Source organism: Pelophylax lessonae, assembly GCF_965119305.1.
Source record: "Pelophylax lessonae genome assembly, chromosome: 7".
NCBI lineage: Eukaryota > Metazoa > Chordata > Amphibia > Anura > Ranidae > Pelophylax > Pelophylax lessonae.
The window spans coordinates 67,192,823-67,207,836 of NC_138774.1; the positions used below are offsets into that span (position 1 = coordinate 67,192,823).

Genomic DNA, 15,014 nt, shown 5'->3' on the forward strand with positions numbered 1-15,014 from the left:
GAATTAAATTGCGGCATAGTCTGTATCGGTACGTGTGAGATACACCTTTCCAATTTTTTGGGCGCATCTTACACCGCCGAGGATTGCAGGGTGCTTCAGTTTGCCTCCTGCCTGTTCCGAACTCCTCCTACTCCTCATCCTGCCTTTAGGGTACAAAAAATTGTAATCGGGCCTAGTCTGGGTTTGTACGTGTGAGATACACCTTTTTATATCATATTTTCTATTCCGCTATTCAATCTACACCCTTTGGGGTAAAAAGAATGAAATTGCGGCATAGTCTGTATCGATACATGTGAGATACACCTTTCCAATTTTTTGGGCGCATCTTACACCGCCGAGGATTGCAGGGTGCTTCAGTTTGCCTCCTGTCCTGAACTCCTCCTACTCCTCATCCTCATCCTGCCTTTAGGGTACAAAAAATTGTAATCGGGGCCTAGTCTATGTTTGTACGTGTGAGATACACCGTTTTATAAACTTTTTTCTATTCTGCTATTCAATATACACCCTTTTGGAGTGTAAAAAATTAAATTACGGCATAGTCTGTATCGGTACGTGTGAAATACACCTTTTTAAATGTATTTGGCGCATCTCCTTCCACCGCCGAGGATTGCAGGGCGCTTCAGTTTGCCTCCTGTTCCGAACTCCTCCTACTCCTCTTCCTCATCCTCCCTTTAGGGTACAAAAAATTGTAATCGGGGCCTAGTCTGTGTTTGTACGTGTGAGATATACCGTTTTATATCCTTTTTTCTATTCCGCTATTCAATATACACCCTTTTGGGGTGAAAAAAATGTAATTGCGGCATACTTTGCATATTTGACTGTGAGATACACCCGTTGTATTTGTATACTGTTTTTCTATTCCGCTATTTAATAAACACCCTTTTGGGGTAAAAAAAATTAAATTGTGGCATAGTTTGCATATTTGACTGTGAGATACACCCGTGCAATACTGTTGTTGTTTTGTTCCGCTATTCAATAAACACCTTTCTAGGGCAAGATCATAAATTACAGAAATATGAGGAGACCGTCAAATAGGAGCCGTGGCCTGGGTCGTGGTGCTGCTGGTAGAGCTCCTGTTGCAAGGAGAGGACGTGGTCGATCTGTGCCAGCTACACGCACAAGTGAAACACCTTCCTCAAGTGTGAGTAGGCGACAGAACCTACAGCAGTATTTGGTAGGGCATCATGCGCCTCTGCAAGTGTTGAGGCAAGAACAAGTAGAGGCGATAGTAGATTGGGTTGCTGACAGTGCCTCCAGTTCCTTCACATTGTCTCCCACCCAGTCTACTGCAGAAAGGTCAGAGTTGGCACCTGCAGCCGATGTCCAACCGTCTTTCACCTCACCCCCTTGCAAATCAGGCAAGCAGTCTGAGCCCCAAGTCATGCAGCAGTCTCTTCTTCTTTTTGATGACTCTGTCAGCAGGGTTTCCCAGGGCCATCCACCTAGCCCTGCCCCAGAAGTGGAAGAGATTGAGTGAAGCGATGCCCAACCACTTATTTCTCAAGATGAGTACATGGAAGGACCATCGCAGCACGTCTCCGATGATGACGAAACGCAGGTGCCAACTGCTGCGGCACTCAGAATTGTGGAGACCGACAAGGAGGGCAGGGGTGAAGACTGGGTGGAAGATGATGTGGAGGACGATGAGGTCCTCGACCCCACATGGAATGAAGGTCATGCAGGTGACCTGAGTAGTTTGGAGGAAGAGGCGGTGGTCGCACAGAGCCACCAGCACAGCAGAAGAGGGAGCAGGGTGCAGAAGCGGAGCGGCCGTGCCCTAGACACTACACCTGCTACTGCCCAACGCAGCAAGGGACCGAGCGCACCAAAGCCAGCTCAAAGGAGTTATCTAGCGTGGAAGTTCTTCAGAAAATGTGCTGATGACAGGACACGAGTGGTTTGCACCCTGTGCAATCAGAGCCTGAAGCGAGACATAAACCTTCTCAACCTGAGCACAACCTGCATGATCAGGCATCTAAGTGCAAAGCACGAGCTGCAGTGGAGTAGACACCTTCAAAACCAAGAAAGGTCTCTGGCTCCTCCTGCTTCCTCTTCTGCTGCAGTCTCGGCCTCTTCATCCACCTCTGTAGTGATACCGGCACCTGCCACCCCGCAAACAGATGATCTGTCAGCAACACCACCACCTGGGTCACCAACCATCTCCACAATGTCCCGTGGAAGCGTTCAGCTTTCCATCTCCCAAACACTTGAGAGGAAGAGGAAGTACCCCCCTACCCACCCGCGATCCCTGGCCCTGAATGTCAGCATTTCAAAATTCTTGGCCTTTGAAATGCTGTCATTCCGTCTGGTGGAGACGCACAGTTTTAAAAGCCTTATGTCGGTGGCTGTCCCACAGTAGGTCGTGCCCAGCTGCCACTACTTTTCCAGGCAAGCCATCCCTTCCCTGCACAACCAAGTGGGGGAAAAAATCAGGTGTGCACTGCGCAACGCCATCTGTGGCAAGGTCCACCTAACTACCGATACGTGGACCAGTAAGCACGGTCAGGGGCGTTATATCTCCCTAACGGCACACTGGGTAAATGCAGTGGCGGATGGGCCTGAGGCTGATAGCAATTTGGCGCATGTCCTTCCACCACCGAGGATTGCAGGGCGCTTCAGTTTGCCTCCTGTTCCTAACTCCTCCTACTCTGCTCCCTCATCCTCTACCGCCTCCTCATCCGGTCAGCGTAACACCTTCACCACCAACTTCAGCACAGCCAGGGGTAAACGACAGCAGGCAGTTTTAAAACTTGCCTGTTTGGGGGAAAAACCACACACCGCGCAGGAGTTGTGGAGGAGCATGGAACAGCAGACAAATGAGTGGTTGCTGCCAGCGAGCCTCAAGCCCGGCCTGGTGGTGTGCGATAACGGGAGAAATCTCATAGCAGCTCTGGGCCTAGCCGGTTTGACGCACATCCCTTGCCTGGCGCATGTGCTGAATTTGGTGGTGCAGAGGATCCTTAAAAATTACCCCGATATGTCAGAGCTGCTGCAGAAAGTGCGGGCTGTCTGTGCGTTCTCACCCTACTGCTGCTCGCCTGTCAGCGCTGCAGCATAACTTCGGCCTTCCTGCTCACCGCCTCATATGTGACGTGCCCACAAGGTGGAACTCCATCTTGCACATGCTGGAAAGACTGTGCGAGCAGCAGCAGGCCATAGTGGAGTTTCAGCTGCAGCACGCACGCGTGAGTCGCTCTGCGGAACAGCACCACTTCACCACCAATAACTGGGCCTCCATGCGAGACCTGTGTGCCATGTTGCGCTGTTTTGAGTACTTCACCAACATGGCCAGTGCTGATGACGCCATTGTCAGCTTAACTATTCCACTTCTATGCCTCCTTCAAAAAACGATTCGGGCGATGATGGAAGAGGATGTGGCACAGGATGAGGAGGAGGAGGAGGAGGATGAAGAGGTAACATTTCCAAGGCTTTCAGGGCAGTCATTTGCAAGTGGCTCAGAGGGTGGGTTCCTGCACACACAAATGCCAGGGACACAATTGTCCAGCAGGGGCACAGTTCTGGAGGATGAGGAGGAGGAGATGGAGGAGGAGATGGAACCATGTTCACAGCAGGGTGGCACCCAGGCCAGCTCATGGCCATCACTGGTGCGTGGCTGGGGGGATACAGAGGACACAGACGATACACTTCCCACAGACGACAGCCTTTCGTTGCCTCTGGGCAGCCTGGCACACATGAGCGATTACATACTGCAGTGTCTCCACAACGACCGTCGAGTTGCCCACATTCTAACTCGAGCTGATTACTGGGTGGCCACGCTGCTGGATCCCCGTTACAAGGACAACGTACCGTCCTTAATTCACACACTGGAGCGCAATCGCAAGATGCGCGAGTACAAGCGCACGCTGGTAGATGCGATGCTGCTGGCATTCCCACCTGACAGCGGGGCCACAGTGGAAGCACAAGGCCAAGGCAGAGGAGGAGGAGAAAGAGGTCGCCAACGCAACCAGGGCACCGCCAGCACCTCAGAAGGCAGGGTTAGCATGGCCAAAATGTGGAAAAGCTTTGTCAGCACGCCACAACAAACAGCAGCACCAGCAGCTCATATGGAACGTCTTAGCAGGAGGCAGCATTTCACCAACATGGTGGAGCAGTATGTGTGCACACGAATACATGTAGTGAATGACGGGTCTGCTCCCTTCAACTTCTGGGTCTCCAAATTGGGCACATGGCCTGAGCTTGCCCTTTACGCCTTGGAGGTGCTGGCGTGCCCTGCAGCCAGTGTATTATCTGAACGTGTATTTAGCACGGCTGTGGGCGTTATCACAGACAAGCGCAGCCACCTGTCCAGAGACAATGTGGACAAGCTCACGTTCATTAAAATGAACCAGGCATGGATCCCACAGGACTTTTCCGTACCTTGTGCAGAATAGAGATGGATACCGACCTTACCCAGCCATTGTTCTATTTTTGCTCTTTCTCACTCTTTTGGGGTGTACCCTCATTTAAAATGACTGAAAAAAAGCAGTGTTGGCTACCTCGTCCTCCTCCACCGCCGCTTCCACCTACACCGCCACATCCACCACCACCTCAACCTCCCTCCTACTCCATATGGGCCTCGTCCTTCACAGATGAAGAAAATTGTTTTATTTTTCAGTTTTTTTTGTTGTTTTAAGTTATTTCCCTATCCATATTTGTTTGCAGAGCACTTGCCATGCTCTTAACTACGTTTTGCTGCCATTTGCAGCACTCTAGCCCTTTCCATTGGTGTTTTAGAGCCATTTTAGTGCCTGAAAGTTTGGGTCCCCATTGACTTCAATGGGGTTTGGTGTCCGGGTAAAGTTCGGAAAAAGTCCGGGACACGGACCCGGACTTTTTTTTCAAGTTCGGCCGAACCCGCCGAACACGGACATCCAGGTGTCCGCTCAACTCTAATTATCACCCATTTACATACTGTTAAACTGAGTTAATTTTATTCATTAGTCCTGACCATGGAAAATACAGAAAATACTCAAACACTTTTTAATCAGAGTATAGCATCAAGTTTATTAAACTCCTGGGATATTGATCTTGTCAGATAAGTAGCAGAGGAGGTTGCTAATCAGTTTCAGCTGCTTTTGTGTTAATACAATTAACAACAGGGGCACTAGATGGGCAACAATGAGACAGCCTCCAAAGCAGGAATGGTTTTACACATGGAGGCCACTGACATGTTTTCCCTACTAATCTTTTCTTACCTTTTTTCACTAGTTTTGCATTTGGCTAGGGCCAGTGTCACTACTGGTAGCATGAGGTGATAGTTACCTGGATACTATAGAGGTTGCAACAGCATTCCAACTCCTCAAGGATGGCACAGCAGTCCACACCATTGCCAGAAGGTTTGCTGTGTTTCCCACCACAATCTGAAGAGCATGGAGGAAATTCCAGACAGACAGTTACTCTAGGAGAGCTGGACAGGGCCAAAGAAGGTCCTTAACCCATTAGCAGGACCGGTATCTGCTCCTTTGTGCAAGGAAGAACAGGATGAGCACTGCCAGAGCCCTACAAAAATACTTTTAGCAGGCCACTGGTGTGAATGTTTCTGACCAAACAATCAGAAACAAACTTCATGAGGGTGGCCTGAGGGCCCAGCGTCCTCTAGTGGGAACTGTGCTCACTGCCTGGCACTGTGGAGCTCAATTGCCATTGAACACCAGAATTGGCAGGTCCGCACCTGGCACCCTGTGCTTTTCACAGATGAGAGCAGGTTCACCCTGACCACATGTGACAGACATGAAAGGGTCTGGAGAAGCCATGGAGAACGTTAGGTTGCCTGTAACATTGATCAGCATGACCGGTTTGGTGGTGGGTTAGTGATGGACTGGGGAGGCATATCCATTAAGGGACGTATAGACCTCTACAGGCTCAACAATGGCACCCTGACTGCCATTTGGTATTGGGATGAAATCTTTGGACCCATTGTCAGAACCTACGCTGGTGCAGTGGGTCCTGGGTTCCTCCTGGAGCACGACAATGCCCAGCCTCATGTGGCGAGAGTATGCAACCAGTTCCTGGAGGATGAAGGAATTGATACCATCGAATGGCCCCCACGCTCGCCTGACCTAAATTCAATAGAACACATCTGGGACATTATGTTTTGGTCCATCGGACGCCACCAGGTTACACCTCAGTCTGTTCAGGAGCTCAGAGATGCCCTGGTCCAGATCTGGGAGGAAATACCCCAGGACATCATCTATCGTCTCAAAAGGAGCATGCCCCGACGTTATCAGGCATGCATACAAGCATGCGGGGGCCTTACAAACTACTGAGTACCATTTTGAGTTGCTACAATTAAATTTTAATGAGCTAGGGTGCTACATCATTTTTTTTGGGGTGTCTTCGAATTCAGCCCTCTTAGGTTGATGATTTTCATTTCCATCAAACGATGTGGCATTCTTTCATTCCTAACACATTACCCAGTCCATATCAGTATAGATATCCAGCATGAGATTTTTCCCTATTGAGATCTGATGTGTTTTCAGAGTGTTCCTTTTTTTTTTTTTGAGCTGTGTATACAGTATACTAAATTATTATGCATTCCCATTAAAGCTCTTTCGCAATGTTTGTTTTCTGTTTTTTTCTTACCATAACCTTTGGTGAATTGATTAATCGTTGGCAGGTTTCCTCGAGCACCAAAGTTGTCATTTTGATCGAAGAGTGCTTCCTTTACAGCTTCGTAGCCACATATCACAATAATAGGGTTCAACCCAAAATACAGGGTGTACACGGAGCCGTACTCTTCACTTAACTGTAACACAATTGAAATACATTAATAAGTGTATATAATTGCCAAATCCACATTATTCGTACACTGGGGAACATTGTTCTGTCCCACTTATTTGTATTTTTCTGTTTATATTGAGCTGCATCAGGTTATTATTGTTCTGTAGTATGCTGACATCTAAGGCCCCTTTCACACATACGGACCATTTGTCTGTTTTTCATCCATCCGTTGACGGATTAAAAATGGACACCAATGCATTCCTACGGAAAAACGGATGACAACGGATCATCCGTTGACATCCGTTTTCATCAGCTTCCATCAATATCCGTTTTTTTGAATGGATGAAAGCCCTATTTTTCTTCCGTTAAAAAAAACGGATCGGATCAAAAACAGATGTAAATGGATAAACGGATGAAAAACTGATGAATACTTCATCCATTTTGACATGACTGAACTGATGAAATGAACGGTCCGTTTGTGTGAAAGGGACCTAATAGTTGATTAGAACCACTTCAACTTATTTACTTAAGTCCCTTTCAGACAGGGCAGATCCGATCAAGCGAGGGATCTCTCCGCTGAGCAAGCGGATGACAGGTCTGTGTCTGTTCTGCTATGCAGAGCGGACACCAACACACAGTGTTGCCAATCTAATGACACAACACCCAAAATTTACTGGCACATCCAAATTTTTACACAATTACAATTTTAAGTGCAAATTTCATTATTTAGGCTACAAAAAGTACACTATGCAAGTATCAATGTAATTTAAGGTAGATATTAACGCAAAAAACATATTTCTTATTTTATTTTCATTATAGTAAGTAAGTAGTTCAGGGACAGGACTCAGGAGGGCAAGACATTAGAATGGGCGGCGCACACACATTAAATGACTCTCACAGTGACACTGCTCTGCAGCAACACAGATGTTGATGACATCTTACCGACATGACATGTCCCCCCCTACAGTCACAGTGACAGTCTCTTTCCATGCCAAGTAGTCTTTTCAGTCCACTCCAGCCCAAACAACACTGACAGTCCCTCTCCCAGCTTGCCCTGCTCCCATTCCACAGACCTGGTCATGAGGTTCCGGTTGTTCAGCTCTGTCCCCATGAAATCACACAAAACGCTTAGGCACCACCTCTGCCAGATTAACCCCCCCCCCCCCCCCCCGCGCTGGTGCTGCCAAACACACTGTAGAAAAAACTCAGATAGTCTCAGCCTGGCTGGCGAACATATCCCCAAACGTTGTCAGATTTTTTTAATTAGATGCCCAGCGGGTGACAGTGAACACATGTCTGTTGACATCCGCTGCCTAATAGAAAACAATGGGTTCAAGTCAACCTGAAAAACGGACAGGCAAACCCGATCGGTCCACTGGTATGAAAGGGGCCTAATTTGTAATAATAAAACATAATGAAAATAAAAATTTCATAAATACATAGTGAGTGATAACTAATAATTTAATACACTTATTAGTATTGTTGGAAACAGGAATGTGCAGACAGGTATAGAATGTAAACTCCTCGAAAACCAAATAAGTTTCCACAGCAGCTTGGTTCTTTCCACGGAGTAGCATTTATCGGATCCCAGAACAGATGACAAAGTCCAACAGAACAGAGGGGAGGGGCAAGGACAGTGACGGCACCCGGCGGCTAGGCAGAACCAGCTCCCAGGAGTGTAGACTGACGGCTTGCAGGCACAAATGAAACTGCTGTTGGAAGATATTGTATGTTTAGACTGGTGCGCTGGAAGCACCAGCAAAATGTGAGTATACATACTATTGTTTTTAATAAAGATATGCTTTTAAGGGTATAAACGCTATTGATATCTTTCTTCGTATGTGGCATTGCAACGGTGCTTTGGAGGAGTGGAGTGAGAAGACAAGCAGTACATATTGGGGCTAACTGGATGCTCTTTCCCAGGCCAGGAAGAGGCCAAAAGGTGTTATTAGACCGAGCTTAGGTGAGAGGTCACATCTTTTGAGGTAAGAACCCAACTATAAGGGGGGGGGGAGCACTGACCATGGTGGCGCATGGATGTGTTAATTTAACTGCACAAAAGGAGAAGGAAGAGTGAGCACCCTATACAACACGGATGTTGGCGGCGGGGAGAATTATCACAATATATTTATGTAGCAAGATTTCCAGCCTTTGTGCTGGATGTGGATCTGCCAGGGTTACCGCTAGTAACAACAGCACATTTAAGCATGTTCTCCAAGTGTGAGCACTGAGACAAGAAACAGTCCAGCATCTTTGGTTTTTGTATTTATTTTAGGAAATTGGATGGGAGAAGGGAATGAGTGGGATACTCCTCTGGCTCGACTATACATAACATAATGGGACAACTGAGAAAATGCCTTTTGACCCTGACTTGACGAAGTCAACGCAGGTTGGCGCTTGTTAACACTGAGTATCTATGCAGAGTCCTTGGAGAAGCTAGACACAGCATTCCCCTGCTGTCACTCAGAACACTTCTTGTAGAAAACAGGGCAAACCACTGGAGCCTAAATGGCCTGCAGTCCTGCCGAGTCAGGGAAATATGAAAAAGGGGTCTTCCAAGGCACCCCTTGAAAGAAAACTTTCTGGATGTACCGCCAGAGACTGTGACAGTCACCCATTTTCTTCTTGACTTGAAATGTGCAGAGTCTTTTGCAAAGCATTTGTAATCCACAAAGATCCTGGCCCGATGGCCCAAGGGATCTCAGAAAGTTCAGCACATTTTGTTTTTTTTAAGACCCTGGCCCGATGGCCCAAGGGGTCCACAAACAAACAACACTCTTATCTTCAGCAACTCGCTAAACTTTCAGCATTATAGATTTTGTCTTTGTCTTCCTTAGTCAGTTGTGATTAGTGATGAACGAACATGGGCCGGGGCGGTTCGCAAATGCCAGCTGCAAATTTTCTCAAAAGTCCGCGAACCGCAAGTTCGCGGCGGGCCCCATTGACTTTAATTGGAGGCGAACTTTAAAAACCTTTAGGTCATATTTGCAGCCACAAAAGACGTACTAGCTGTGCACAAATAGTCCCAGCACATGGACAATGTCATAACAGAAGTATTGAAATTGAAAAAGTTGCCCTAAATTTTTTTTTTTACAGCAAAAAATATATATATTTTTTTTCATAAATCAGCCAGAACTGACAGCAGCCGGTAAATACATTGTCTAATACATATAGGGTCCATTCACACATCTGTAAAATGGGTCCGCATCCATTCCACAATTTTGCGTAACCTTTACAGACCCATTGTTTTTCATTTCCAGTCTGAAAAATTGCCATAAACGGCCCCAAAAATTAGACCACATGGGTTTAACTGACAGCAAAGAACTTCGTTTTTGATGGCTAGAGGTATGGTAGGCGTTCACAGGATACAGAAGTAAGTGTCGGCCTGTAAAGGCTCCAAAAATTAGCTCACATGGGTTGAACTGACAGCAAAGAACGTAGTATATGATGGCTAGAGGTACAGTAGGCATTCACAGTGCACAGAACGGTAAGTGTCGGCCTGTATAGGCTGCAAAAATGAGCTCACATGGGTTGAACTGACAGCAAAGAACGTAGTATATGATGGCTAGAGGTAGAGTAGGCATTCACAGTACACAGAACGGTAAGTGTCGGCCTGTATAGGCAGCAAAAATTAGCTCACATGGGTTGAACTGACAGCAAAGAACGTAGTATATGATGGCTAGAGGTACAGTAGGCATTCACAGTATACACAAGTGGCGACCTGTATAGGCGGCAAAAATTAGCTCACATGGGTTGAACTGACAGCAAAGAACGTAGTATATGATGGCTAGAGGTACATTAGGCATTCACACAGTATACAGAAGTAAGTGGCGGCCTGTATAGGCGGCAAAAATTATCTCACTTGAGTTGAACTCAGGGCCGGCCTTAGGTGTTCAGGCGCCCTGTGCGAGCTAATCCTGTGGCGCCCCCCACGCGCATTTTCTTGCACCTTTTTTGCACTTTATTTGACTTTTCTTTTTTATGATCACTAATAACTTAGCCCTCCTTACATCAGAGACCCCCCACACAGAGCCCCCTTTACATCAGAGACCCCCCACACAAAGTCCCCCTTAATTTAGAGCCCCCCTACATCAGAGAGCCCCCACACAGAACCCCCCTCACATCAGAGACCCTCCCCACACAAAACCCCCTCACATCAGAGGCCCCCCCACAAAAAGCCCCCCTCACATCAGAGACCCCCCCACTCAAAGCCCCCCTCACATCAGAGACCCCACACACAGAGCCACCTTACATCAGAGACCCCCCACACAAAGCCCCCCTTACATCAGAGACTCCCCACACAAATCCCCCTAACATCAGAGACCCCCCACACAGAGCCCCCTCACATCAGAGACCCCACACAAAGCCCCCCTTACATCAGAGACCCCCCACACAGAGCCCCCTCACATCAGAGACCCCCCCACACAAAGCCCCCCTAACATCAGAGACCCCCTACACACACACAAAGCCCCCTTTACATCAGAGACCCCCCACACAAAGCCCCCCTTACATCAGAGACCCCCCACATCAGAGACCCCCTTACATCAGAGAGCCCCCTTACATCAGAGCCCCCCCACATCACAGACCCCCCACACAAAGCCCCCTTACATCAGAGCCCCCCACATCAGAGAGCCCCCCTTACATCACAGACCCCCCACACAAAGCCCTCTTACATCAAAGCCCCCCCACATACACAGAGCCCCCCTTACATCACAGACCCCCCCACACAAAGCCCCCTTACATCAGAGCCCCCCCCACACAGAGCCCCCCACATACATCACAGACCCCCACACAAAGCCACCTTACATCAGAGCCCCCCCACACAGAGCCCCCCACATACATCACAGACCCCCCACACAAAGCCACCTTACATCAGAGCCCCCCCCACATCAGAGAGCCCCCCTTACATCACAGACCCCCCACACAAAAAGCCCCCTTACATCAGAACCCCCCCCCCCACACACAGAGCCCCCCTTACAAAGCCCCCCACATCAGAGAGCCCCCCTCACACAGACTGAGCCCCCCACATCAGAGACCCCCCTTACATTTTTTGAAGGAGACCTCACTTACCTCACGCTGTCTGCACTCTTTTTTTTTTCTTTAAACTTCCCGCCCACACATCCCCGGGGAGTGTGGGCGGGGTGGGAGGAGGAGGAGAAGGGCGGGGCAAGGAGGAGCTGACGATCCCTGCAGGGAGGAGGGATCTGTCACCGTGGATCGCCGATTGGAGGCTGAGCTGATACATAGCTTGCCTCAGACTTTCCGCAGCAGTAGGTGAGGTGACTGAGGCACAGCCCCACAGCGCGAGGTAAGCGGCGGCCGCTACCTGTGTTAATCCCGTCCAGGCCGCGGTCGCCGCTTACCTCCCACTTTGCGGCCTGAATTGCCTGATCTTCTGCGAGTTGTGATGGCCACACGGCGCCCTTGTTGCCCATGGCGCCCTGTGCAGCCGCACAGCTCGCACACCCCAAAGGCCGGCCCTGGTTGAACTGACAGCAAAGAACGTAGTATATGATGGCTAGAGGTACAGTAGGCGTTCACAGTATACAGAAGTGGCGGCCTGTATAGGCTGCAAATTGTGCAAGCTCTGGCCAGAGGTCAAGCTTGCCCACCCAGTAGTCCAGGGGTTCATCACTCCTCAGAGCGTCCACATCGGCCGTTAACCCGATGTAGTTAGACACCTGTCGGACACCTTTTTTTACGCTCCAACATTTGAGCCACAGAAGCCTGCCTTTTTCCAGAACAACGTGACGACGGCCAGTGTTGGTCATCTTACTTTAAAAAAGTAATTAGTTACAGTTACAAATTACTTCTCCCAAAAAGTAATTGAGTTAGTGACTCAGTTACCACATTGAAAAAGTAATTAGTTACTCAGCAAAGTAACTGTGACTTTTTTTTACTATTCTATAATGCAAATACAATCTATAAGATCTTTAATAGTGGTGGCGGTGTGGTACACTGTGGGGGTCTGAGTCCTCCTGACTGTGTGAGTAACTGTATTTTGTTTTTGGTATTGGTGGCGGTGTGGCACACTGGTGGCGGTGTGGCACACTGGTGGTGGTGTGGCACACTGGTGGTGGTGGCGGCAGTGTGGCACACTGGTGGTGGCGGTGTGGCACACTGGTGGTGGTGGCCGTGTGGCACACTGGTGGTGGAGGGGGTCCTGGCTGTGACTGAGTCTGTGAGTAACCGTACTTTGTTTTTTGGTACCTGCTGTGCTGCTGCTGCTGTCTGACTGGCTGCTGGTGGTTGTGTGGCTGGCAAGGTGGCAATGGTGGTCGGCTGGTCGCATGCTCTGCCCTCCTGGGCCTGGCGCGCTGTGCTCTGCCACTCGCCTCTCCTCATCAAGTCTCCTCCTCCTCTCTCTCTCCACTATCGCGGGCAGCGCCGGCCGCGGTCATACAGTAGAGGGGGAATTACAATTACACTACTGCCATCTAGTGGCGATAGATGTAATTGCGGTAACGCAGCCGAAGTAGCGCCACCGCCGTTACAGGGAGGGCACGAGTATTCAGTTAGATTACTCATTACCCTCAAAAGTAACTGCGTTAAGTAACGCTGTTTACTTAAACGCAGTTACTTCCATCACTGACTACGGCATCATGGAAGGTGGAGTGTTGGACAACTGTGAGGAGAAGGAGAAGAGGCTGGACGGTGAGAGCATGGAGTATGGCTTTGTGGGTTCTGAGGGTGTTGCTCCCACTGGGCTTGGTGATGGGATTTCAGGTGCCTTCTTAAGGCGGTTGTCCCTAGGTGAGTGTTGGGCTTACCGCGACTTATGCGTTGACTGCAAAGGCTGCAGATGACAGCACTGGTGTCAGCAACGGACACATTAAAAAAAGCCCACACTGCGGAGCCATGTGCCGGCGTCCTGGGAGCGCCAGATATGACTTTCCATGGTTGCTGGCTCGCTCCTGATACATTTGCAGTCTGCTTTGTACCTCTTGTGCAATGCAAGTTCTGCCTGCCTCTCCTCCCTATCTGCCAATCCGTCAGTCCGCCAGTTCTACAGATAATTGTCCAGTAACTGTTGTCACTGTGTAGCACAGTTAACACAGCAAAAGAGGCCAAATGTTTGCAGGACGAAAATACAATCTTAGAAAAGTATACTGTTAAATAACACCTCAATTCAATATGTGGTATTGGGAGGGGCCACAGGTTTATTACACCAGTTCTACAATGAATTGGCCAGTAACTGTTGTCACTGTGTGTAGCGCTGTTTACACAGCCAGAGGCCAAATTTTTGCAGGACTAAAATACACTCTTAGAAAATTATACTGTTAAATAACACCCCACTTCAAAGTGTGGCATTGGGGGGGGGGGGCATTGGTGTAGCACACCAGTTCAAAAAATTGGCCAGTGAGTTTGGCGCTGTGTGTACCAGACTTCACTCAGCAAACGAGGCAATATTGTTGCATGACACAAATACACTTGAAAAAGTTTACTCAGATAACACCCCACTTCAATATGTGGCATTGGGGGGGGGGGGGGGCATTGGTGTAGCACACCAGTTCAAAAAATTGGCCAGTGAGTTTGGCGCTGTGTGTACCAGACTTCACTCAGCAAACAAGGCAATATTGTTGCATGACACAATTACACTTGAAAAAGTTTACTCAGATAACACCCCACTTCAATATGTGGCATTGGGGGGGGGCATTGGTGTAGCACACCAGTTCAAAAAATTGGCCAGTGAGTTTGGCGCTGTGTGTACCAGACTTCACTCAGCAAACGAGGCAATATTGTTGCATGACACAAATACACTTGAAAAAGTTTACTCAGATAACACCCCACTTCAATATGTGGCATGGGGGGGGGGGGGTTGGGGGCATTGGTGTAGCACACCAGTTCAAAAAATTGGACAGTGAGTTTGGCGCTGTGTGTACCAGACTTCACTCAGCAAACGAGGCAATATTGTTGCATGACACAAATACACTTGAAAAAGTTTACTCAGATAACACCCCACTTCAATATGTGGCATTAGGAGGGGGGGGGCACAGGTTTATTACACCAGTTCTACAAATAATTGGCCAGTAACTGTTGTCACTGTGTGTAGCACTGTTTACACAGCGAGAGGCCAAATTTTTGCAGGACTAAAATACACTCTTAGAAAATTATACTGTTAAATAACACCCCACTTCAATATGTGGCATTGGGGGTGGGGGGCATTGGTGTAGCACACCAGTTTAAAAAATTGGCCAGTGAGTTTGGCGCTGTGTGTACCAGACTTCACTCAGCAAACGAGGCAATATTGTTGCATGACACAAATACACTTGAAAAAGTTTACTCAGATAACA

General features: G+C 48.5%; 1 protein-coding gene across 1 annotated transcript in view; it reads right to left on the minus strand.

The window, feature by feature from the left end:
• The window catches only part of LOC309559473 (cytochrome P450 2C16-like), a 112,240-nt gene that overhangs the window by 72,203 nt on the left and 25,023 nt on the right, over window positions 1–15,014 (minus strand). Inside the window, exon 2 of the mRNA XM_082262745.1 lies at window positions 6,583–6,745. Coding sequence (XP_082118871.1) covers window positions 6,583–6,745 — 163 coding nt within the window. The remainder of the gene's footprint in view (window positions 1–6,582; window positions 6,746–15,014) is intronic.